The sequence below is a fragment of the Lissotriton vulgaris genome, chromosome 1_1 (assembly GCF_964263255.1).
Source record: "Lissotriton vulgaris chromosome 1_1, aLisVul1.2, whole genome shotgun sequence".
In the NCBI taxonomy this organism is placed as follows: Eukaryota; Metazoa; Chordata; class Amphibia; order Caudata; family Salamandridae; genus Lissotriton; species Lissotriton vulgaris.
In genome coordinates, this window is record NC_141685.1 from 942,550,012 (window position 1) to 942,576,055 (window position 26,044).

The window sequence follows — 26,044 nt, forward strand, 5'->3', positions numbered from 1 at the left end:
TACTCTCCTCTCCATTACCTCTCATGAGGACCTTCCCTCTTAGTTTTTTTTTTGCCATCTTTATGCAGGTGTCACCCATATCTTTTTCTTGTTTCCTATTTTCGCACTCCTTGTAGGGCCCAGGATATCTAACTGTCTCAGTGTCATTAGCCACTGGATGGCCTAACGAGTCTTAATGCTGAAATACTCTAAACTAAGGTGCTGTATTTGCCCTCCTCATCCGCTCTTGCCTCTTTAACTGACTCATCCTCGATACCTTGATGTTTGCCTCCTCTTCTAGGAACCTTGGCGTTCTTTTTTGCCTATCAATGAACATGAAATCATTCACGTCCATGAATTCCATTGCTGCATAAAAAAACCAAGTAGTAAACATATTGAAGATCTGGCAATTTGTCCAGATTTAATACAGCTAAAATAGTCCTCAACTCTGTAGAGCTAGGCAGAATGGGCCACTCTAATAGCCTATTGGTGGGCCTCCCAATATCCTTTTGTCCACGTGACATGGTCTTAAAATTTGCCACTAGAACGTTATACAGTTTCCCTGGACACACCCAGTTCATTACATCACCCTCAAGCTGTCTCCTAAAATCAGAGGCCATATATAAGCTACTGGCTCTGGTATACCTAGCAGTTATTGATGCTGCTGCTCCTCACTATATCGCGGACATCCTATCCCGATACACTCTAGCCACAAATCTAAGATCCACAACCTTACTTTCCTAACCACATCCAAGCTGCCCAGTGGTTGCTCTAGTTTGGTCATTTTACTTTGTCTGCTGTGGAACTCTCTGGGTTAGATTTACAAGCCCCTTGCACCACTTTTGTGTTTCCCATATCAAAAATAAAGCAAAAGTGGCGCAAAGGCCTTGTAAATAAGCCCCTCTATCCGTAAGCATTTGTGAATATCGATATCACCAGGAGTTAAAAAAGGATTGAAACATCATCTCTTGCTAATAGAATAGTGAGAGTGAATATTCCAAACACATCCAAAATCTCCACAAATAAGTAAAAAAGATCTGCCTGTATGGTCTCATCAATGTAATTAAATGTGTGTTTGCGTTTGTTAATCCTGACCTGAATGGTTAATCTTGATTAAATATCATACACACTGCTCCAATTGCTTCATGTACTGACAGTTTTCTCATGTACAACGTTTTTTATGGCTGCTAAACAAATAAAAGAAATTATGGTCATCACATTTATAAATAACTTTTTTCCCTTTTAGGATATAAGAATCTTGCATAGTACTCCACTACATTTTTTTTGCATTTTTCTTCATAATGTTTTCTGAAAGATGCATGTAAAAGTGCAACAGACTTATTGTGAAATTAATTGGTTGTGTTGCCTAAAAAGTTCAATACTTGCTCCACCACAGGCAGAGATTGGTAAGGACTGCCACAGTGCCCGCCGATGCTAGTCTCAAATTGGTATCAATGTTTTAGCGAGCAGAAGCAAGTGAAGGCTGCTGGTGGGTCTCCAAGCTTGGTGAGTTTTCTGCCACAAGTCAGGGCAAGTGAAGACCGCTGTCACAGTTCATTCCCTGTAGCTTGTTCCAAGCTTGGCCACGAATCACCTGCCAGTGCGATAGAGCCCCCTCCTCCAAGCATGAAGCCTTCAAGTTACTCAATTTCACATGTTTTTAACATCCACCACCATGTGTAACTTCTGCTTAGCACCCACATCACACACAATCTCTGCTCAGCAGCCAACTCAAAAGCAAGTGAGAAGTGTGGCTCAATGGTTAGAAGAGGAAGACAATGAAGCAGAGGTCAGACCCGGGACCGGGGTTCAATTCCCGACGCGGCAGGGTCTTGAGCCCAAAATGTCCACGGACTCGATAATTCTCGCTTCGGTGCCTGCTCGAATCACGGGTTCACACTCTGCAACTCCGGGCAAGAGCTTGCTTAATCTCCACTACGGCCCCCCGCGGCGGGATGCCTGGCTTTCACCTTGGGGGTGCCCAGTACGGGTTATCTCACAGGGAAAAACCAGGACGGGTTCCCAAAGCAAGTGATAATGTGCTATATAAATATAAATTACAATTACAATCTCGGTTTAACCTATCACTCAGCCGCAGCTGGGTATCCACTGCAAACAAATGCTGCTCAATATCACTCTCCACATGCAAACTCTGACCATTCTTCCCAAATACAACCTATGAACTGCATCCACCAAAATCACAACAGGCTTAGGTGGACATGCTGCTTCAGCTCTGCTTCCAACTTGGCAGACTTCCAAATCTGGCTAGCTAAGTGTCCACTCCAACTGTGACTCCCATTCCTTATCCACTTTAAAAGTATCTGTGGTAAAAGAAGATGCAAGGTAGCCAGTAGTAAGGTGATACAGGATCCGCTTTTTTCATGTCTCATGTTACAGGTAAAGTAGGCATGACGGAAGCCCCACTGGCAGCAGCATCCTTGCTGCCCAGCCACACATTCAACTGACACTCTCCAACCAGCCACATGCCAGCATTCTAATTACATCACAGTAACTCAGGCTGAGCAGCAGAGGACATAACACGAAGGGGAAAATGCATGGCAAAGACGAAGGTACACACAAACCTCCACGGACGTTTCACCCCACATGCAATTTGTACTTACAACCAACCGCCACAAAACCTGTGACTGACAGTTCTCGATGGAATAGAATCTGTTTCACCTATGCAATTCTATATCAGTATGCTCCTGTACTCCATTGACAATCTAATATAGCCAGAAGAGTGGTCCTACTCCTGTCCTCCACAGACAGAGTATAATTTGCCCCACTTGTGTAGTTTGACTTGCCATCACACCATTCTTCTGATGGGGTGTCATCTATCCGTTTATGGAATATCATGTGTGTCTGTCCTGCCATTACATATGTCTACTAATGTAATTTCACCTGTCTATTCACAGAAAATATTATGTGCCTCTTGTTATCATACCTATCTACCAATTTTATGTCATAGTTCGTTCACGGAATGTCTTGCGCGTTTCTTCTGCCACCTCTCCTGTCTCTCGATATGATGTCAACTGTTCAGTGACAGAATGCCTTATACCTATGTCCTCCCAACAGATCTGTCTACTGGTGGTATGTCACCTGCACATCGACGCAACATCAATTTCTTCTTTGCAGCAGCCCAGTCACATCCTATCCTAGACACAGCGGCGGACTGAGCGGGCTGTAGAGGTATCTCAGCGGTGCTAGGACTTTGACAAATGTGTGAACATAAGGCAGCACCAAACCGCCTGATCTGCATGTTACAAACATTTTAAAAGCTGTTGAAAATCTACTGAGGACATAGTGAAGACAGGTGAGCGCATTAGGCCTCATGTCAGTGCATGGAGTGCGTGCACCCTATAGGAGCCGGACACTAAGCAGTAGATAAATAGCCCTGACGAAGGCCCCAGACCCACGTGGGCTCCTGGTGAGGGCTGAAACATGTTGGCACTTTACAAGAGGTACAACTGAACAATTATATTCAGAAAACCCCAACCGGTTCACGTTTTTTATTCATACCCCAGGTAGACTGCGACTACAACACATTGTTTGGGTATACCAGTAGGTATTTTTATCATCACTCATCTGGTTCCCTGCATGACCAGTACTTGCTTTATATAAGAAAACCCATTACATCAATGGTTGAGTCCGCCCGGACAGTACCATCTTATCCAGGTGTGGATAAAGGCCTATGATGAAGCATGTCACGATAAGTGAGTGAAGCGTCTACTCCAATATCTTTGGATACTCCATTTAACAAAGACAAAGCGGAGTGAGACCATCACATCCTGATAGAATCCGAGTTCTTTCCCCCTTTTCGTTATAAAAGGCCTAATTTCCCAATGGGAAATCATATGGCAGTGGTTGCTTATATGTCATAAGACAGTCACATCCTATACAAAGGGTGTGCATGAATGGAGAACTGTTTTCACTCCATTATGATTAGATTGTAGCAAATGGTTAATGGTGGGCATTTGACACACCTTCTTGCTGCTAAGTTCTTCAGATAAAAAACAGATTTGCTGAATGAAGTGTTCCTGCTAAGGACATGATACTGGAGATTTTGGGGTTCTGGGTGCTCAATTACTACAAGCCAGTGTCACTTGGCTGTTATTTACCTATAGATACCTAAAAAGAACTGGGGTAATAGATGTATTTTTACTGTCTGGTCTGGACCAATTCCTACTCTCCCTTTCCATAGACAAGAAAGTTGCTAAGAAATTATTATATGTATACTGTTAGCTGTTTACAGCATATGAAGAATCAGGTAAGATAGCTAGGATGCTTTATCACCTACAGGATGCCTGGGGTTATCTGTGAGTTCAGTTCACAACAGGGATGAAGTTCATTCTACATTATTGTGCCGTGTCTGCGAAACCTTGTTTATTTGAGGATGTCTAAGCTTTGATTTCTAGCAAGCATGCGAGTAGGCCTTTGTGTTTTTAAAGCTGTGTGGGGACTGTGTTCTTTCTGGGCATTTGTGACAATTGCACAAGTCGCTTTACCTTTGTATTCTGCGCAGTGTGCATTGTTATAGTGCATTTTTCTGTTCTAGGGAAAGAACAAGCGCAGTTCAATATGTTCCCATTAAAGGTGGTCAATGAGTTTCTCACAGATGATCTTGCCAAGTATCATGCCTTGTTTCGGCACCATAAGTTCTAAGTTTCTTTTCGACTTGGAAGCAGTAGGAATGAAAATTGAACCTGGTGAATCTGGGGCTATATTTCTGTCAGTGTGAAGGCTCAGAGCGGGTCCCTGCACCTATTTTTGCAGAAACCGCATAATCTGCAGCATGTTTTAATTAACTTCGAGCTGTACTGTCTAAAGCTTGAACGCAAACTCATAAATTTACTGAACTGCTATATGCACTAAAATCTGTGCAGTTTCACCAAAATCAGCTCATGTGAATCTGTGATTAGTGCTTTAGCACTGAACATTTTTATGATATGGCTCTAATCATTCTGATTGAAAGAATGCAGCTCCATAAGCATGCATTTTAAACCACCGTTGTAAACCTAATAACAGAAGGTTTGGGAGTAGTGTTTTATGAGAGGACAGTGCATCTGGAGACATGTATATGCACAGTGATCTTTATTTCCACAAACCTGATATCTGAGCTTTTAGAAAGATTAGCTGTGTCCAATTCTCAGTGAAGGAGGCTGGAATCATGGGGGTGCTCCTTGCCCTAGGCTGAGTCCCTACTGAGAGTTTAGCTGCAGACCTTGTGGCCACTAGGCACCAACATTCAGTGACTAGTGACTTGAAGCCATATGATGTGAGCCATGCATCCAAACTCTAGGAAAAGTAGGTCCTAGAGGTTCTTGCAGACATCGACAAGGGCATATCAAATAGCTTACTGCGGACCAAAAGTCATAGCAGCATCATCCATCACAGAGAACTTCTTAAAAGTAGGGGCTTCATTTATACTGTTGGGCACCAATTGTCCCCAATGCAAAAACAAAATCCACAAATCCAGTCTTTTCTGGTTTCTACTGAAAAACAAACATTCACTTTGGTTGTGTTTTATTTGTTCTAATCAGTTTTAACTCAAAACTGGGAGCACGTGATAGTCCATCAACAGACATGTGACCTCTCATCGATAGAGAGTTGTGGTGTTAGGCCACAAGCACATGATATTCTATTGATGAACAGGTGACATTGTATGGATAGAAAGGTCTAATTTTAAAAAAAGTAGCACAAGTGTTCCATTGATGGATAGGTGACATATAAAGGATAGAGCGGTGTGGCAGCAGGAGACAACCACATGATATTCCATGAATGGGAGGTGGCCCTGCACTGGTAAGCAGATGCTCTGACAGGTCTGAAGCACATGAAGGGAGAGGTGGTTTTGCATTGTTGAAATGTTTCATGGCAGGACGGAAGCCCAAGATATTGCGTTAATAAACAGGTGATCTAGCAATTGATAGACATGTTTGATGGCATACTATGAGCTCGACATTCTGCCAATGGACAGGGGACATTGAATTTAAAGCCAGGGTGATGGCAGGACAGAAGCACATGATATTCCCTTGATGGAGAGGGGTAGTTGCAGGGCACAAGCACAGGCTATCCATGAATGGACATCATGTGACATGTTAATGTTAATGTTAACAGCATTTGTAAAGCGCTGCTGCTACCCGAAGGTGTCCTGGCGCTGAAGTAAAGTCCTACTGGAGATTTGTGAAAATGTATGTATTACCAGCTAGTTGGTGAAGAGCCAGGTTTTTAATGCTTTCCTAAAGGCCATAAGATTGGTCATGCTTCTTAGAGGTAGTGGAAGCGTGTTCCACGCCTTTGCTGCATTAGCAGATAAACTTCTGCCCACCCAGTTGGCTTTTTTTACTTGTGGCGTTACCACAAGTTTGGCATCTGATGACAGAAGTGTTCTTTTTGGTGCGTACCAACGGAATTGTTGCCATAGAAAGTCCGGCCCTGATCCCTGCAGAGCCTTAAAAACCAGGCAAAGAGCCTTAAATTGGGTGCGCTTTCTGACTGGTAGCCATTGGAGTTTTTTTATGGATGTTGTGATTGATGCGTACTTGGGGGTTCCTGTAAGGAGCCTAGTTGCTGCATTCTGCAGCATCTGCAGTTTGTTCATGGATCCCTCATGCAACTTAAGATAAAGACCATTGTAGTCGTCTGGTCTGGACAATACTAATGCTAAGACTACTGTTTGTTGTGCATCTTTAGGAAGTAGGGACATTATTTTTCTACATGTTCTGAGAATGAACGAGGTGGTAGATGTCACTGAATTGACCTGGTCTATAACGCTTAGGGTATAGTCAATCCAAACTCCCAGGTTCTTCACCTTCCTGGTCGGGTGTTTCAGTGGGCCTATGGCGTTTGGCCCGCATTTTGAGGTCCAAAAGGAAGGGTTATTGCCAAAGAGCACCACCTACGTTTTTTTGGGAGTTTAGCTTTAGGCAGTTCCGTGCCATCAAGTCACTCACTGTATACATGCAGTCCTGTAGCCTGGATGCGGTATCGCCTAGCATTTCAGGTCGAATGGTGGCCACGATTTGGGTGTCATCTGAGTATGACGTGAGATTAAAACCAAAAGATTCAATAAGGGGGCAAGAGATGACACGTAAATGTTAAAAAGTGTGGAACTTAGTGAGGATTCCTGCGGAATTCCACAGGGAAGGGAAAAAGCTTCTGCCTCGAAATTGTCGAGTTTGACCGTTTTAGTTCTTTCTGAGAGAAAGGAATTAAGGAGTTTTTGTGCCTTTCAATTGACTCCTATCTCCTCCTAGCGGTCCACCAGCAGGGTGTGGTGGACCGTATCAAATGCCGCTGAGAGGTCTAGCATGATCAGGGCGGCTCTGCCGCCCTGATTGAGAATGGCCCTGATTTCTTCAGATGATTTGATGAGTGCCGTTTCCATACTATGCCCCTCTCTAAACACATATTGAGTGGGATCTAGTGTCTGGGATAGTTTTGGAAATTGGTTAAGTTGGGCATTCATGTTTCTCTCTATTATCTTCGCTGGGAGGGGCAGTCTAGAGATAGGCCTAAAATTGTTGGGTCATTGGCATCTAAGTTAGGTTTCTTAAGTAGTGGTAGAATGGATGCCTGTTTCCAATCTTTTTTGGAAGTATCCTTCCTTGTACATTAAATTAAAAATGGATGTGAGTTTGCCTGCCACTGTCATTGCTGCTAACTTTACATTTTCTATGGGGCAGGGATCGTATGGGGATCCTCACTTCACCCGAGTGATAATCTTATAGTTGTCTTCATCTGTAAGGGGATTAAAGTAGTTGAGTTTTATGTTATTTTTTAGAAACAGTTGTTAAAGTAGAGGGTGAGTTTGGTAAGTTTCTATTTGAGGTATTTGTAAAAGTTGAAAAGATGGTGTTAACTTTATCGAAAACGAATTTGGCTATGTTGTTACTTAGTTCTTTAATACGATAAAGAGGGTGTGTAAGGGAAATATTTATTAACCTAGCATTGCTATGATCCCTATGTACAATGAAAAAACAAGTAATAGCAATGGGTCGAGGACAACTTAAGCTATCTAAAAAACTGTGTATATATGTAGGATACAATCTATGAATCCAAGGTATTCATGGTGAAAAATTGAGTTCCCATCAGATACCCGTCCTGTACCGCCCTACATCATTTGGGATCCTTCACCCGTAGGAAGTGGAAACGTGTCCACTATGGATTAGGTAGATTGTAGCCTAATCGTGTAGAAGGATACAGGGATGTGTTGAAAGAAGGAGTGGTATCAGGGGGTAAAAATAACTAGCAGTGCAAATTGATGAAAGTGCTATGTGGAACAAATAAGTGAGTGAGTTAATATTGGGTTGCAGGAATGGAAAAATGAATTTTAATAGGATCCTACCCACACCCAAGGTTAAAAAACAGTGCAAAGGAGTATAACAAATAACTACTTAGATGTAATCGAGGTCGACATGTTTCTGCAGTGTGGTAGGGTCAAGGGATCCCTGTCTGCTTCTTCAGGACCTTAACAGAAAATGCTACTGCTGATAAGTGTATTATAGTGATTTAAAATCATATCACCTGAAAACGCCCGTCGAGATGATGGTCATGGAATCATTATGGACGGACAAACACACAAAGAAGAAATACACAGTTAATGACGATAGCCTGTGAAGAGAGACAGATATCTCGTGAAAAGTACATGATGCCAAATAATATTGGTCAATGGTTGCTTAATAGTCAGCCTGAGTTGGTGAAATCAACATTGATACAAGAAAGAATAACATTGTATTCACTCACCCACGGTATGGGGAATAAACTCTCCACCTCACCCGGCTACAGCTCAGGTACAAATGGAGCACCACTCTATTGAAAAGAAAAGCGAAAAAAACACTATAGAAAGAGGAAGAGCTAAAAAAGCTTAGGCTAGACACGCCCTGTCGTAGAAGGGTCATTTCTTGAGTAGCATTTTGTAACCTTCTTGAGCGCCTGCCTAACGCGGCTACAAATGTAGGGAAGGTAACTAATATCAAATGTTCTTTTAAAATGCTAACATAGAATGTCATAATGTTGCATTTACGTTATGATGGTATTTTAAAGTACATGCTCTGAGCAAGTCTGCGATGAGGGAAGTTTTGAGCCAAAAAACTCATGCGAAAAGCGGAACCCAGTCCGCTTGTGTATCGAGCGTCCAAACAGGGTGATGTCTATCTGGGAAAAGTGCTTGGGAAATCGCGTCGATACAGCCTGAAATTATTGCCGCCAAGTGAAAGCAAACTAAGTAAGCAAAGGGTTTAGTACCCACCCAATGTGCGCTATAAACTCACATGAGCCCACTAAGTCTGTCCCGTCCTCTCTCAATGCGCTTACCTGTCCGTCGGTACTCCTGACATCCGTCTAGGCTGTCATGTGGGAGGTACCTGGGCGGACAGGAAGCGGACCTTTAAACTTTCTTTCACGGGCTACGATAGAGATCACGTGACTACCTGTATTACGCGCTCTAATTCCACAGGGCTGCTGGGAATTGTAGTTTATCTATGTGGTAGATATCGCCACAAGGATGAAAATAAAAGAAACACTGGGTTGGTTTGTCAACCCTGAGTCTTTTGTTATTATTTTTATTTTTACCGATCATTTATGAACTGGCACATGCTATATTTAGTGATATTGTGAGAATCATTAATGACTCAGATTAAACAGAAAGCTGTTGTTTGGCTCATATGGATGTACGTATTTTGCGCTGCAATTACGTAAGGCTACAAGGAGTTATAGTCAGTCAGTGTACTTAGAACAAAAAAACCTTTTATAAATCTATGTCAATTGTGACAATTGTTTTTTTGAAAAAAGACTAGCACTGTAAAAAATGCAATGAAACTCTACATTAAACCACGGGACCAAGTATGATCGTAAGGAGCTTCGCAATTGTGTAGGCTTACACAATTGCGAAGCTCCTTACGATCATACTTGGTCCCGTGGTTTAATGTAGAGTTTCATTGCATTTTTTACAGTGCTAGTCTTTTTTCACAAAAACAATTGTCACAATTGACATAGATTTATAAAAGGTTTTTTTGTTCTAAGTACACTGACTGACTATAACTCCTAGTAGCCTTACGTAATTGCAGCGCAAAGTACGTACATCCATATGAGCCAAACAACAGCTTTCTGTTTAATCTGAGTCAATAATGATTCTCACAATATCACTAAATATAGCATGTGCCAGTTCATAAATGATCGGTAAAAATAAAAATAATAACAAAAGACTCAGGGTTGACAAACCAACCCAGTGTTTCTTTTATTTTCATCCTTGTGGCGATATCTACCGGGGAACATCACTTACAATGCATTTTTTACAACGCACTACCATTACATCGCAACCATTACAACGCATACCATTACAACGCATTGCGCTGGGGGGCGCTCTAGGATAGGGAATATATTTAATTTACTATCCAACACCTTCCCTGCTATCCACGGGGACTGGAGTTGGAATAGTAAATTAAATAATTCACTATCCAGCGCCTAAAAGCATTATGCGTTGTAATGGACTGCGTGGTAAAAACCACGTTGTAAAGGCATGCGATGTAAAAGCATGCATTGTAGAGACACCAATCCTATCTACCACATAGATAAACTACAATTCCAAGCAGCCCTGTGGAATTAGAGCGCGTAATACAGGTAGTCACGTGATCTCTATCGTAGCCCGTGAAAGAAAGTTTAAAGGTCCGCTTCCTGTCCGCCCAGGTACCTCCCACATGACAGCCTAGACGGATGTCAGGAGTACCGACGGACAGGTAAGCGCATTGAGAGAGGACGGGACAGACTTAGTGGGCTCATGTGAGTTTATAGCGCACATTGGGTGGGTACTAAACCCTTTGCTTACTTAGTTTGCTTTCACTTGGCGGCAATAATTTCAGGCTGTATCGACGCGATTTCCCAAGCACTTTTCCCAGCTAGACATCACCCGTTTGGACGCTCGATACACAAGCGGTCTGGGTTCCGCTTTTCGCATGAGTTTTTTGGCTCAAAACTTCCCTCATCGCAGACTTGCTCAGAGCATGTACTTTAAAATACCATCATAACGTAAATGCAACATTATGACTTTCTATGTTAGCATTTTAAAAGAACATTTGATATTAGTTACCTTCCCTACATTTGTAGCCGCGTTAGGCAGGCGCTCAAGAAGGTTACAAAATGCTACTCAAGAAATGACCCTTCTACGACAGGGCGTGTCTAGCCTAAGCTTTTTTAGCTCTTCCTCTTTCTATAGTGTTTTCTTCGCTTTTCTTTTCAATAGAGCGGTGCTCCATTTGTACCTGAGCTGTAGCCGGGTGAGGTGGAGAGTTTATTCCCCATACCGTGGGTGAGTGAATACAATGTTATTCTTTCTTGTATCAATGTTGATTTCACCAACTCAGGCTGACTATTAAGCAACCATTGACCAATATTATTTGGCATCATGTACTTTTCACGAGATATCTGTCTCTCTTCACAGGCTATCGTCATTAACTGTGTATTTCTTCTTTGTGTGTTTGTCCGTCCATAATGATTCCATGACCATCATCTCGACGGGCGTTTTCAGGTGATATGATTTTAAATCACTATAATACACTTATCAGCAGTAGCATTTTCTGTTAAGGTCCTGAAGAAGCAGACAGGGATCCCTTGACCCTACCACACTGCAGAAACATGTCGACCTCGATTACATCTAAGCAGTTATTTGTTATACTACTTTGCAGTGTTTTTTAACCTTGGGTGTGGGCAGGATCCTATTTAAATTCATTTTTCCATTCCTGCAACCCAATATTAACTCACTCACTTATTTGTTGCACATAGCACTTTCATCAATTTGCACTGCTAGTTTTTTTTACCCCCTGATACCACTCCTTCTTTCAACACATCCCTGTATCCTTCTACACGATTAGGCTACAATCTACCTGATCCATAGTGGACACGTTTCCACTTCCTTCGGGTGAAGGATCCCAAATGATGTAAGGCGGTACAGGACGGGTATCTGATGGGAACTCAATTTTTCACCATGAATACCTTGGATTCATAGATTGTATCCTACATATATACACAGTTTTTTAGATAGCTTAAGTTGTCCTTGACCCGTTACTTAGTTCTTGACTTGAAGGGATCGGTGGAGTGGTGAGATGTGCTAGGGATTTGACCGTTTTAAAAACATCACATTGGAAGACGGGTGTGATGGTAGGACAGAAGCGCATGATGTTCCATGAATGGATAGGTGACTGTATCAGTAAATAGGTGTGATTGTAGAATTGAAATACATGATCTTCCATAAATGAACAGGTTGATACTGCATCGGTACACAGGTGTGATGGCAGGAGAGAAACATGATATTCTATGAACTAACAGGCGACATTGCATAAGTAAAAAGTGTGATAGCAGGACATAGGCACATAATAGTCAATGAATGGAACAGTGACCTTCCATTGAGAGACAGGAGTTATGATAGAAAAGAAGCACATGACATTTTGTGAATGGACAAGTGACATTGCATCAGTAGATAGGTGTGATGGCAGGACACAAGGAAAATATTCCTTCATTGGGCACAGGATATTGCTTTGACAGAAAAGTGTAATAGCAGGACACAATCACGTGATATTCCATCGAAGGACATGTACCATCGCATTGGTAAACAGGTGTGGTGACAGGACACAGGCACATGATATTTCGTCAATTGACATGTAATCTCTCATGGATAGAAAGTTGTGAGGGCAGGAATGAAGCACGTGATACTTCATTGAAGTACACATGCCCTACCAAAGATTGAGGTGTGGGGGAAAGAGAGACAAGCGTGATTTTCTGTCAATGAACATGTGACATTGCATCAGTAGACAGGTGTGATGATAGGACATAAGCACATCACATGATATTCAGTGAATGGCAAGGTGAGAATACATTGGTAGTAAGGTGTGACGGTAGGAGCGAAGAAGATATCTCCATTCATGCACACCTTGACATAGGGTGGGGTTGGGCTGCTACAAAAAAGGATTGATTTTCCGTTGATGGGCAGGCGACATCGCCTCATAAGACAGGTGTGATGACAGGAGAGACGCACACAGTTTGCTGAATGAAGTGCCTTAGGTTATTTAAAAATGCAGGTCAGGGTGGATGTCACCTGTTCATTGATGGGAAAGCAAGTGCTGAGTCCTGCCATCATACCTGTTTATCAATTAGATGTTGTTTGTCTGTTCACAAAATATCATGCGCTTCTCTCCTGCCAACACACCTGTCTACCAGTGGGATGTCACCTGTCCATCAACGAAAATCAAATCCTTTTTTTGCAGCAGTCCAGTCCATCATATGTGTGTGAACCATTAACCAGTCATGCCCACTATTAATCTTGTAGCTGCTATAATCGGATCTTACTTGGGTGCAAACATCTCCATTCAAGCACACCTTTGACTTGGCGTGCGACTGGCCTACTGCAAAGAAGCATTTGAGTACTGGTGAATTCAACAAGCAGCCAGGTAAGGAAAATAAAGAAAAGTTACTTGAAAGAGCAAATTCAATGAAAGTGTATAACTAAGGGAGATAGAAACAGGAAAGAACGTAAGAATATTTGATAACAGGAATGAAATAAGGAAGGAAGGAAATGAATCCACATTTGTTTATAAGCACTAGAAAAACACATTCCCTCTAAATTTGTACGGAACTCACAATAATAAACACTGATAAATACTGATTTTTACAGTTTTTAAAAACATTGGAAAAGACTGAAAAATCCAACCAGAATTAGCACCAAATAGAAACTGAAAACGGGAAAGCCTAGCTTATGTCCTGTGTCCCCGTCCATTGGTGTAATATCACGCTCATGTTATGCCACACCTCTCTACCAATGTGATGTCACCTGTTCATACACGGAACCTCATGTGCTTCTCTCTGCCATCACACCTGTCTATTGATGCAATGCCACCTATTCATCGATGCAATACCATCTGCTTCAGTCCTGCCATTGCACCAGTCTGTCGGCGGGATTTTACCTGTCTGTTTATGGATTATCATGTGATTCTATTGTGCCATCACACCTGCCTGTTGATGTCTCCTGCCCATTTGCGGAATATTATGCTTGTGTCCTGCATTATACCTAAACACTGTTGCAATGTCACCTGTTCTTTCATTGAACATCATGTGTTTCTGTCTTCTATCACACCTCCTTATCAATGCCAAGTCATATGTCCAATCTATGGAGCATCATGTGCTTCGGTCCTGTTACAACTGTCTATTATTGGCATATCACTTGACAGTTGATGGAGCATCATGTGCCTCGGTCCTGTTACAACTGTCTATTAATGGCATGTCACCTGACAGTCGATGGAGCATCATGTGCTTCGGTCCTGTTACAACTGTCTATTAATGGCATGTCACTTGACAGTTGATGGAGCATCATGTGCCTCGGTCCTGTTACAACTGTCTATTAATGACATGTCACCTGACAGTCGATGGAGCATCATGTGCTTCGGTCCTGTTACAACTGTCTATTAATGGCATGTCACCTGACGGTCGATGGAGCGTCATGTGCTTCGGTCCTGTTACAACTGTCTATTAATGGCATGTCACTTGACAGTTGATGGAGCATCATGTGCCTCGGTCCTGTTACAACTGTCTATTAATGGCATGTCACATAACAGTCGATGGAGCATCATGTGCTTCGGTCCTGTTACAACTGTCTATTAATGGCATGTCACTTGACAGTCGATGGAGCGTCATGTGCCTCGGTCCTGTTACAACTGTCTATTAATGGCATGTCACCTGACAGTCGATGGAGCATCATGTGCTTCGGTCCTGTTACAACTGTCTATTAATGGCATGTCACCTGACAGTCGATGGAGCATCATGTGCTTCGGTCCTGTTACAACTGTCTATTAATGGCATGTCACCTGACAGTCGATGGAGCATCATGTGCTTCGGTCCTGTTACAACTGTCTATTAATGGCATGTCACCTGACAGTCGATGGAGCATCATGTGCTTCGGTCCTGTTACAACTGTCTATTAATGGCATGTCACCTGACAGTCGATGGAGCGTCATGTGCCTCGGTCCTGTTACAACTGTCTATTAATGGCATGTCACCTGACAGTCGATGGAGCATCATGTGCTTCGGTCCTGTTACAACTGTCTATTAATGACATGTCACCTGACAGTCGATGGAGCATCATGTGCTTCGGTCCTGTTACAACTGTCTATTAATGGCATGTCACCTGACAGTCGATGGAGCATCATGTGCTTCGGTCCTGTTACAACTGTCTATTTCTGGCATGTCACCTGAAAGTCGATGGAGCATCATGTGCTTCGGTCCTGTTACAACTGTCTATTAATGGCATGTCACCTGACGGTCGATGGAGCGTCATGTGCTTCGGTCCTGTTACAACTGTCTATTAATGGCATGTCACTTGACAGTTGATGGAGCATCATGTGCCTCGGTCCTGTTACAACTGTCTATTAATGGCATGTCACATGACAGTCGATGGAGCATCATGTGCTTCGGTCCTGTTACAACTGTCTATTAATGGCATGTCACTTGACAGTCGATGGAGCGTCATGTGCCTCGGTCCTGTTACAACTGTCTATTAATGGCATGTCACCTGACAGTCGATGGAGCATCATGTGCTTCGGTCCTGTTACAACTGTCTATTAATGGCATGTCACCTGACAGTCGATGGAGCATCATGTGCTTCGGTCCTGTTACAACTGTCTATTAATGGCATGTCACCTGACAGTCGATGGAGCATCATGTGCTTCGGTCCTGTTACAACTGTCTATTAATGGCATGTCACCTGACAGTCGATGGAGCATCATGTGCTTCGGTCCTGTTACAACTGTCTATTAATGGCATGTCACCTGACAGTCGATGGAGCATCATGTGCTTCGGTCCTGTTACAACTGTCTATTACTGGCATGTCACCTGAAAGTCGATGGAGCATCATGTGCTTCGGTCCTGTTACAACTGTCTATTAATGGCATGTCACCTGACAGTCGATGGAGCATCATGTGCTTCTGTCCTGTTACAACTGTCTATTAATGGCATGTCACCTGACAGTCGATGGAGCATCATGTGCTTCGGTCCTGTTACAACTGTCTATTAATGGCATGTCACCTGACAGTCGATGGAGCATCATGTGCTTCGGTCCTGTTACAACTGTCTATTAATGGCATGTCACCTGACAGTAGATGGAGCATCATGTGCTTCAGTCCTGTTACAATTGTCTATTAATGGCATGTCACCTGACAGTCGATGGAGCATCATGTGCTTCGGTCCTGCCATTAGTCTGCTATTTATGAGATGTCACCTGTCCATTAATGGAATATCCTGTGCTTCTGTCCTGCCATTAGTCTGCTATTTAGGAGATGTTACCTGTCCATTAATGGAATATCATGTGCTTCTCGCCTGCTGTCATGTTAGGCCTGGGTGAAATTTCAGTTCCGCAGGCATAATCTCTTTTTGTGCTTGTTTGTGAAAGTTCTGAAATTACGCTACTGTACCACATTGCAAATTATATGCAATTTGCGGCAAAAATGTGCACAACGCACATAGGAGGAACATGAATGACTACCAGAATACAAGCTGCTATATGTTTGTGGCGTTTATGTTTTTTGTGCTTTTTTTAAACATGAAATACGCCTTAGCACATATTTCGCACACACCTACATTATACCTGTCACTTAATTAAATATCACGTGCTTGTGTCCTGCAACCATGCCCATCTGTCGATGGGATATCACCTGCCAATCAACAGGATATCATGTGCTTGTCAGCTGTCACTTTGCCTTTCTGTCTATGGGGTGTTCACTCTCCGTGGATGGACTGTCGTATGTTCTAAAACTGGTCATTCATCTCTTCTGTCCTTAGTAAATGGCCTGATCAAGCATTGGTTAACATCGATATATGTCCAACAACTGCCATGCCTTCTATTCTATAGATTGTATGTATGTATGTATGTATGTATGTATGTATAGGCATTTATATAGCGCACTACTTACCCGGAGGGTCCCAAGGCGCTTCGACCGCTGCGAAACCCTTCCTGGCTTCCCTGAGAGATGGTCCCTTAATGGGTATCTCCAGGGTGAGACCAGGCATCCCCAGCGGTCTGGTGGGGCCGTTAGTGAAGATGAGGCAAGCTAATGCCCAGAGTTGCCGAGTGTGATCGCTGATCAGAGTGGGCACCGAGGCGAGAGAATTATCGAGTCCGCTGACCCTGGTCCAGAAACCTGCCGCGCCGGGAATCGAACCCTGGTCCCGGGCCGTCCTCTGCTCTCGGGTCTGCCGCCTCTAACCAGTGAGCCAGACTATCGTAGCACTGGCGTTTGGTATGTTACTTTGAATGAATGCTCTTTTTCTAACAGATGCATCTTTGTGCGCTAAAGTGAACATAATGGCCCAAGAACAAAGCAAAGCAGTAAAGGAAAGAACATATTAACCCCTAAGATGTCACTGACGCTCACTTTCTCACTTTCTCTCTCAGGTTCGAGGATGAAATCAGTACCCACACACAGCTTGAATATGACTTTGTGCAAGCAAAGAAGGTAAAGTGGGATCAATATCTGTCCTCTCCACCCCACCCCTATTGGCTTCGGCTTCACCCACCAGACTTATACCAATGCACCCAATGACTGAAGGCCACGATCCTCTGTCTCTTGCCACTGCTCTCTGGCTCTTTCTCTGTCACTTTCTCCCTTTCTGCCTCTTTCTATCACTCTCTGTCAACCTCTCTTCCTCTCTCTCTGTTTCGTTGTCTCACCCTCCTTCTCTATTTCTTTATTTCTCTCTTCCTTCTTCTCCCTACCGCTCAGTTTTTGTCTGTCTTTTTTCCCTCCCTGCCTATCTTTCCTTTGTCCCCCCCACCCCCGTCTCTCTTTATATCTTTCCCTGTCTCTCCTTCTGTCATCCGCTGTCTGTCACTCGGTCTGTCGCTGTTCCTTTATATCTGTTTCTTTCTTTCTCCATCTTACAGTCTGTGTCTGTCTCTTTCCTTCTCTCTGGATTTTTCTTTCTTGTTCTCCTAACTCGCACTGTTTCTCACTCGCTCACTCTTTTAGTCCCTCTACCTCTTTCTGTCTCGCAGTGTTTATTTCTCTCTCACTCTGCCCCTCTCTGCCTCTTCTCATTCCCATCATATCTCTCTTTCTCTCTGCTTCTATCTCTCTGTTTCTTTGGCTCTCTTTGCCTCTATCTCTTTCTGTCTCTCTCTCACTCTTTGCCTCACTGTGTCTCGCTCGCTTCCTCTCATTTTACGAGTTCATATTAGCGAGATCATGAAAACCAATCTTTAAAGTCGATATGCAAATAAAATATAGTTAGACGTTATTGCAGTTTGTACACAGAAGAGCCATTGCCAAGAAGGTGTGTCATGGAGCCCAACTTTATTGGTCTATTTTGATATTAATCCAATTACTTGCGATTGTACTAATGGTCATCTTTAGCTTTTGTTCCTGCTCATTAACTCACTCGCTCATTGCCAACTTCTAGGCCCTAGGTGTGAAAGCTCCTGGTCATATGTCTCAATAGGAGTAAGGCGCACAGAGAACAGTGTGATAAATGGTGCCCAGATCATGTTGTTGGCACAGACGCTTATGCTTTGATGTTCTGATCTCTCTTTACAGGATTTGGATACCTGCAGCCTGGAAAAGAGTGAACTGGAGGCAAGAAAGAAAGAGGCCCTGGAGACAATGGAACTGATGAGAGCCGTTTATAAGCATGTAAGCAATGCATACCTTAAACATCTCGGATGTAAACAACAATGCTCCTGCTCTAACCAACCAGTAGAGATCGCCAGCAATGAGTCTCACAAAAGGAGTTCCGAGGGTGAGCTCGGACAGTTGAGGTTCAGACCTAGCCACACTGTCCTAACATCAATCGATCCAATCCAGCAGTCTCAGACGCCAAAACGAGTCCCAGACAATGCAGTAACTGAACTAGTGTTCATGGCCATACCCTCAATCATAGTCTAAACCAATCAGATCTATCCACTCAAGCACTTAATCTATGGCCGTGTATACACTGGAACACTGCAACGCCAACCCCCTTACAAAACAAGGAGTACTGGCTGCAAGTTCCCAACGGGTGCCTAGAGGCTGTCACCGCTCTGATAAGCCTCAACCCAAGCCAACGTAGCCACTCACTACAGCCTCAAACAAAATCTCTTGGGTCCCAAAAGGCAGATATTCAAACCAACATACATTCCCTGATAGGAATTTAAAACACAGACCTTTTGCTACATAAGAAGAGTCCCAAACTAAGCACCCCATTCCCAAACCCAACACGTCCCTGATGGGAGTACTAAAGACTGTCAGTCTTCAACATTACTTTCAACTGAGCAGGTCCCCTATAAGGAAACATGCCTGTCACACTCTCAGGCAGCAGACTTGAGCCAAAACATCTCCGAAAGCACATGGGCCCACTCTTAAAGTACTTTGCAGATTCTAGACCACTGCAGATTCTTCTTATGTAGAGAACCTGTATACCTATCACAGAAACTGCAGTTAGATTAGCAGAAGTCCGGGGGGAGCTCAGTGAATGAGGAAGGAGGAGGAAAGTCACTATCTGGCGTGGGCAGGATGGTATTTGCGAGAATTATTTGCTTTTTTAAACATTTATAAAGATGTATTGAAATCTAAACAGCCCTAAAAAGAGTATCAAACAACAAGCCCTTCTCTATCAAAAAACCCAAACTAGCACATCCTAACAGAGACCAAGCCAAGGAAACCCCCACACTCTAAGATTCTACAATCATGATCCCACTAGACCTTAAAGTACTAGACACCGTCCAAGCAGATCCATTTCAACAGCATCAAAACAGGCCTCCACCCAGCAAGCATTCACACTGAGGACCTCCCCAAAATAGGCACTACATCATGCATTCATGTGCACCTTCTTCAACATGTGGCCTGTATCATGCATCCGCCCTGGAACTTTTCAAACATAGGTCTTGTACCATACATCCTCTCTGCAACATAAATCCCAAACCAAGCATCTCACTGCAACTTCTCAAGTCATGCTTCCACTCAGCAACTTCTCATACATAAGGTCTATAAGATGCATTTCATATGCATCTTATCCAACATACTTCCTGCACCATGCATCCTCTTTGCACTTTTTCCCACATTTATTCTGCAACATGCATTTCCTAATTAACTTACACAGCATATGTACTGTACAAAACATCCTTCCTGCAACATCTCCCTGCAATAGAATTGTACCATACCCCCTCCTCAGCAATTTCTTGAACATAGAGCCTATAACATGCATACCGTCTCCGTTTATTCCGACATACACCTTGGACCATGCACCCCCCCCCCCCAGCAACTTCTTCAACATAAGTCCTGTACCATCACTCCCTTACAACTTCTCCAAAATAGATTATGTCCCATGTGTTACTTCAGCAACTTCCCCTACATTTGTCCTGTATTTTGCATCTCCGCAGCAATGCTTCCAACAAAAGCCCTGCACCATGCATGACCTCACAAGTTCTTTAACATACGTCATGTACCAGCCATTCCCTCAGCAACTTCTCCAAAATAAGCCCTGTACCATACATCCTCTCATTTTCTTCTCCAACATAAATTGTGTACCATGCACCCCTTCAGCATCGTCTCTAATATGAGTTCCATAGCATGCATTATCGCAGCAGCTTCCCCAATAGGTCTTTTGCTATACAGCCAATCAGCAGCAGCTCAACCCTGGAATCTCCACTGAGGGAGACTTCACACATTTCTTCGAACCTATAAGGGCATGCGCCAAGCATCGGCTGGATAGAACCAAAGTGCCAAGCATTTTCCACCATCAGTACTCCTTGTCCAAATAACTTCCTAACAGCAGAACAAACGAAGAAAAAAAGTTCTATAACGAGCACCTAACTGCCAAGAGTCCTCAACCAAATACTTTGCTCAAAAATGTTGACCAACTATGGGGTAGATTTACTAACGTTTGCACAAACATTGACCAACTTTCTATTTACAACTTGTTTGCCAACGACATAATCGGCCTCATACATGCAAATGGCTTGCAATTATGATATTACAATGAGGAGGAGATAGCCGACCGTTTTAACAACTGTATGTTCCAAGTCAACATCTGGATGCAATCCAATTGTCTAAAACTCAACGGTGGCAAAACCGAAGTACTGCTGTTGGGAGCTAATCCTCCGGTCTGGTCCCCGAAATGGTGGCCGGCAGAGCTGGGTGAGTGCCCAACACCTGTATTAAAGTCAAAACCTTTGGGGGTGACCTTTGACTGTCGGCTGACCTTTGACAGCCAGATCAGCTGTCTTACCGCCCGTTTCTGGGCCATTCTAAAAATGATCAGAAAGATCCGTTCCTTTATCCCCCCTGAGGCTCTAAAAACATTGGTGACTGCCCTCACTATCTCTAGGCTAAATTATGGCAATGCCCTTTAAGTGGGGATCCAAACACAACATCTGAGAAAGCTCCAACGTCTGCAGAACGCAGCAGCAAGACTGATTTTGGACTTTAGCAAACATGAATCAATATCACAGCAACTAGGAGTTCTGCACTGGTTGTTGGTAAGCAAAAGAATAATTTTTAAGTCACTGTGTATTACGTTTAAGGCGCTCCAAGGAAGGGGCCCTTCTTACCTGACGTCATGCATAAAATACTATGTGCCCGTCCAGGAACCTTAGATCTGCGCAATTAAAACTGCTGCAAGTCCCAAATTTTAAGCATGCACGGTGGGGAGGAAGGAGCTTCCTGCTAAGATCTGCAAAATCGTGGAATCTTCTTCCACTAACAATTAAAAACAGCCCGAATCTCTAATCATTTAGGAAATCAGTAAAAACATGGTTATTCCTAGCAGACCTCTAATTTTACTTCTGCACACCCCTCTCTTGCAAGTCCCTTTGAGTCCTTCAACGCCAAGACGCCTCCAGGCATTCTCTGCGCTTTATAAATCCAAAAATCAAATCAAATTATAAAAGAGATTTCTCTTTGCACCAAGGCACAAAGGCTACAGAACTGTATCCTGCATGACTCTAGTGCCCATGGCATATTCTCTAGTCCATATGCATTTCTGCAGAGGACCGCCCTTGAGTAAATTCCTTGATATGTTCTTTTTTAGGTCCAGCATTCGAGACTGCTTGTATATACTTCCGCCTCAGGGGTACTCTGTACCCCTGAGGCGAAAAGCCGGGGGCTAGGAAGCACTGCTACGCTTTTTAATCGTTATTATTTCATTTATTTTGAGTTGTGCTGTTTTATTAAACTGACTTATTCTGTTTCCCTGAGGCTGCTGCGCTGTACTGTAGCGCTTTTAAAAAAAACCTTTGTCTCACTCACTCTTCCTCGGCAAACCTTGCATTATTTTAAATCAGACCTGCACTGTGTAGTGCTGACCCGAGGCTCCGCCGATTAGGTGCGGCGTCCAGTTCTTCCTCGCAACGCTGTGTTCTCCCTCCACGCCCACCTCGGAGGCGGGGCGGTGGGGGTGCGACTCAGGCAGCTGATCCGAGCGGCGTCCCTTTAAAAGCACCGAGTAAGTCGTGATTCGCCCCACTCTGTACCCCTGAGGCGGAAAGCCGGGGGCTAGGAAGCACTGCTACGCTTCTTAATCGATATTATTTCATTTATTTTGAGTTGTGTTGTTTTATTAAACTGACTTATTCTGTTCCCCTGAGGCAGAAGCCGGGGGTTAGGAAGCACTGCTGCGCTGTACTGTAGCGCTTTTAAAAAAAACCTTTGTCTCACTCACTCTTCCTCGGCAAACGTTGCATTTTTTAAATCAGACCTGCACTGTGTAGTGCTGACCCGAGGCTCCGCCGATTAGGTGCGGTGTCCAGTTCTTCCTCGCAACGCTGCGTTCTCCCTCCACGCCCACCTCGGAGGCGGGGCGGTGGGGGTGTGACTCAGGCAGCTGACGCGAGCGGCGTCCCTTTAATAGCGTGTGGTGATGCCTCCGCGTAGCGGATGCGCATGGCGGGCGCACCGAAGGCGCGCCAAAGGTAAGCCCGTCTGTGCCTGTCCATGCCACGGCCGGGCCCAGGGCTAGCCATGCTGGCCAATCCATACCCACTCCGATTCCAGCTAGAGAGGAGATTCTTTCGTTGAATAAGCATGCCACTTATTGTCATGAGTCCATAAATGTGGAAAATTGGCTGGGGCCGATCTGCTGTCATCATTGCATGACGTATCTTATCCCAGAGCAATATACCCCGGTTATTGGATGCCCTACCTCCTTTTGAGGAGGACTTATTAACGCTAGATCTATGAGCAAGAATGGGGCACATATCTATGACCTGATCTCTGAGAACGAGCTAGACTGGCTCTTCGTCACAGAGACGTGGCTGAAAGCTTGGTGTAATCCTGTTATTACATTAGCTTTACCTCAAGGCTATCTTATTGAAAGATTAGACAGGCAGGAACAGCATGGGGGAGGGCTTGCCATCATCCATGGAGACTCTGTGAAATGTACACTATTCGAATTCTCAGATATCAAGGGGGCAGAAAGCTTGGGTTTCTGTCTGCAGATACATGAGTCGGTTACTTTCACAGGAGCCCTAATCTATTGTCCACCTGGACAACAAAAGGACTTCCTTGAGAGTCTTGGGGAAGTACTTAGCAATCTCACCCTCAAATTTGCCAATTTCACACTGTTAGGCGATTTAAACCTCCACCTAGATTCTGTCGCAGATTCAAGTGCGACATGTTTTAAAGATCTCATGAATGTCCTAGGGCTTAACCTATTGACATTGAATCCCACCTATAAAGCTGGACATATCCTAGATTGTATTTGCACGAATTTTAAATCTCTGAAAGTAAAACCACCCTGTATCCAGACCTGGTGCGATCATATGTTTGTGCCTTTTGATCTTTTAGTTGAAGGAAAGGTGATTAGGACGGGCCACATTAAAGCAGGCGGCTGTACAAAATATGACTGGAAAAAAATAAGGGACAATCCCATCTCCAGCGGATTGCCCTGGAAAGTAAACCATTACTGACCGGCGACACGGAAACAGATAATAAAAGCTTTTGTAACTGGATTGCTGGAATTTGCGGGCCAGCAGAGACCAGCAAATCGGGCAAAAAGCGGAATAAAATGTCAGCGCCTTGGTTCTCGCTCTCTCTAAAGGAGAAACAAATGGAGGTCAGAATATTAGAAAGGAAATGGCGTCGTTTTTATGAAGCTGAGGAACTCACTAGCTATAAAGAAGCTAGGAGGCAGTATCACGCATTGATTAAAAATGCAAAAAAAGAGTACTTCCTAGAGGCTATTAGCTCTTCTGACAATCAACAAAAGGAGATCTTCAGAATAGTTAACAGCTTCATGAATCCCAGAATTCTCTTACAAGAAATCCCTCCCTCTCTTACTCTCTGTAATTCGATTGCCAAATACTTTGAGCAGAAAATATCAGACCTCAGTAAAGATTTTCCACAACCATTGATCTCCCCTCTGGTAGAGGTGAGTGAAGCTGGTACTGATATGGTTCATCTCAGCAAGTTCGCTCCAGTTAGCCTGGAAGAGTCTCGCCAGGCGATACTATCCAGTAAATCTGGCTCTCCTTTCGACCCCTGCCCCCCTATGATGCTGCACGCTCTAGTGGACACAGTGAATCCGATCATTAATGCTATCATTAACTCCTCCCTGTCCTCTGCAGTGATCCCATTGGATTGGAAAATGGCCGCAGTAAAACCGCTGCAAAAAAAACCTCTAGCAGACTCTACCACGCTCTCAAACCTTCGTCCCATCTCGCTGCTCCCGGTACTTTTTAAACTTACGGAAGCAGCAGTGAATAAACAACTGATGAGGTTCCTAGAGGAAAATGATATTCTGCACCCGAATCAATCCGGGTTTAGGGCCAAGCACTCCACGGAGTCCACTCTATTATACACCGTGGAGAGCTTGAGGACTGCCATGGATCAGGGGAAGAAGGCTGTACTGGTCCTACTTGATCTGTCGGCGGCCTTCGATACGGTGTCACACTCCGTATTGATTGACCGCCTAGTAGCATCAGGGATAGCAGGGACTGTGCTCGAATGGCTAAAGAATTTCCTCAGCCACAGGAGGCAAGTTATGGTGCTCGGAGAGTACCAATCGGAAGAGAAGGCGCTGACAACAGGGGTGCCGCAAGGCTCAAGCTTAAGCCCCGTACTGTTCAATCTGTACTTGACCCCCCTGATTGAGCTTATTACATCCTTCCACATCAGCACAATATCTTATGCTGATGATACTCAGCTCATCCTGGTACTAGATGGCGAAACGGTGAAGGCTGAGGAAAATCTTAGAGACTGCCTCGCCGCCACCTTTGACTGGATGAGAAATAATCATCTTAAGTGCAATTCGGGCAAAACCGAAATTCTACAGTTCGAACAGCAAAACTTCTTCTCCCCAAGACTAGGTCGCCACTAGATGCAGAGGCTCCCCCGAACACCAATGTTACAGCCCGTAACCTAGGGATTTGGTTTGACGAGGCACTATCATTAAAGCAACAAGCAGGGGCTGTGGCAGGGTCCTGTTTTAGTATAATCATGGGGCAAAGAAGATTCTTTGACCTCCTTCCATTGGCAGCCAGGAAGACGGTGGCGGTGGCACTTATTACATCTCGCCTGGACTACTGCAATAGCCTATATGCAGGATCAAATAGATCAGTCCTGCATCGGCTGCAGAAGATCCAGAATGCCACCGCCCATCTTGTCCTGAGATGGCCAAGGAAGTCATCTGCCTCAGCAGCACTCAGGACCCTGCACTGGCTACCTATCCACAAACGGGTGCTGTTTAAAATCCTAGTCATCACCTTTAGGGCATACTACCAGCAAGGACCCAAATACTTTCTAAATCGGTTTCAGAGATATGTGCCGTCTCGGAACCTTAGGTCATCAAACCTGAACTTGCTGTTGATTCCTAAATTCAGGCTATCCTCCAAGGGAGCAAAATCTCTTGGAGTACTGGGCTCTAGGGCCTGCAATAAGCTTCCGCTCCAATTTCGCCAAATCCCTCTGGAGAACCATTTCAGAAAGTCCCTGAAGACCTGAGTTTTTAATCTTTCAGACAAAGCATGTATAGCTCTGATATAAGTATAATGTTATAGGCAATAGCAGACTGATGCTTGACTAGTCTTCCGGCCTATTCCACTCTAGGTGACGGGTTTTCAGCG

General features: G+C 44.0%; 1 protein-coding gene across 1 annotated transcript in view; it reads left to right on the forward strand.

Moving 5' to 3' along the window:
- LOC147748239 (keratin, type II cytoskeletal 80-like) overlaps nucleotides 1-26,044 on the forward strand; it is a 114,646-nt gene that overhangs the window by 65,743 nt on the left and 22,859 nt on the right. The window contains exons 3-4 of the mRNA XM_086959159.1: nucleotides 17,408-17,468; nucleotides 18,546-18,641. Coding sequence (XP_086815285.1) covers nucleotides 17,408-17,468; nucleotides 18,546-18,641 — 157 coding nt within the window. The remainder of the gene's footprint in view (nucleotides 1-17,407; nucleotides 17,469-18,545; nucleotides 18,642-26,044) is intronic.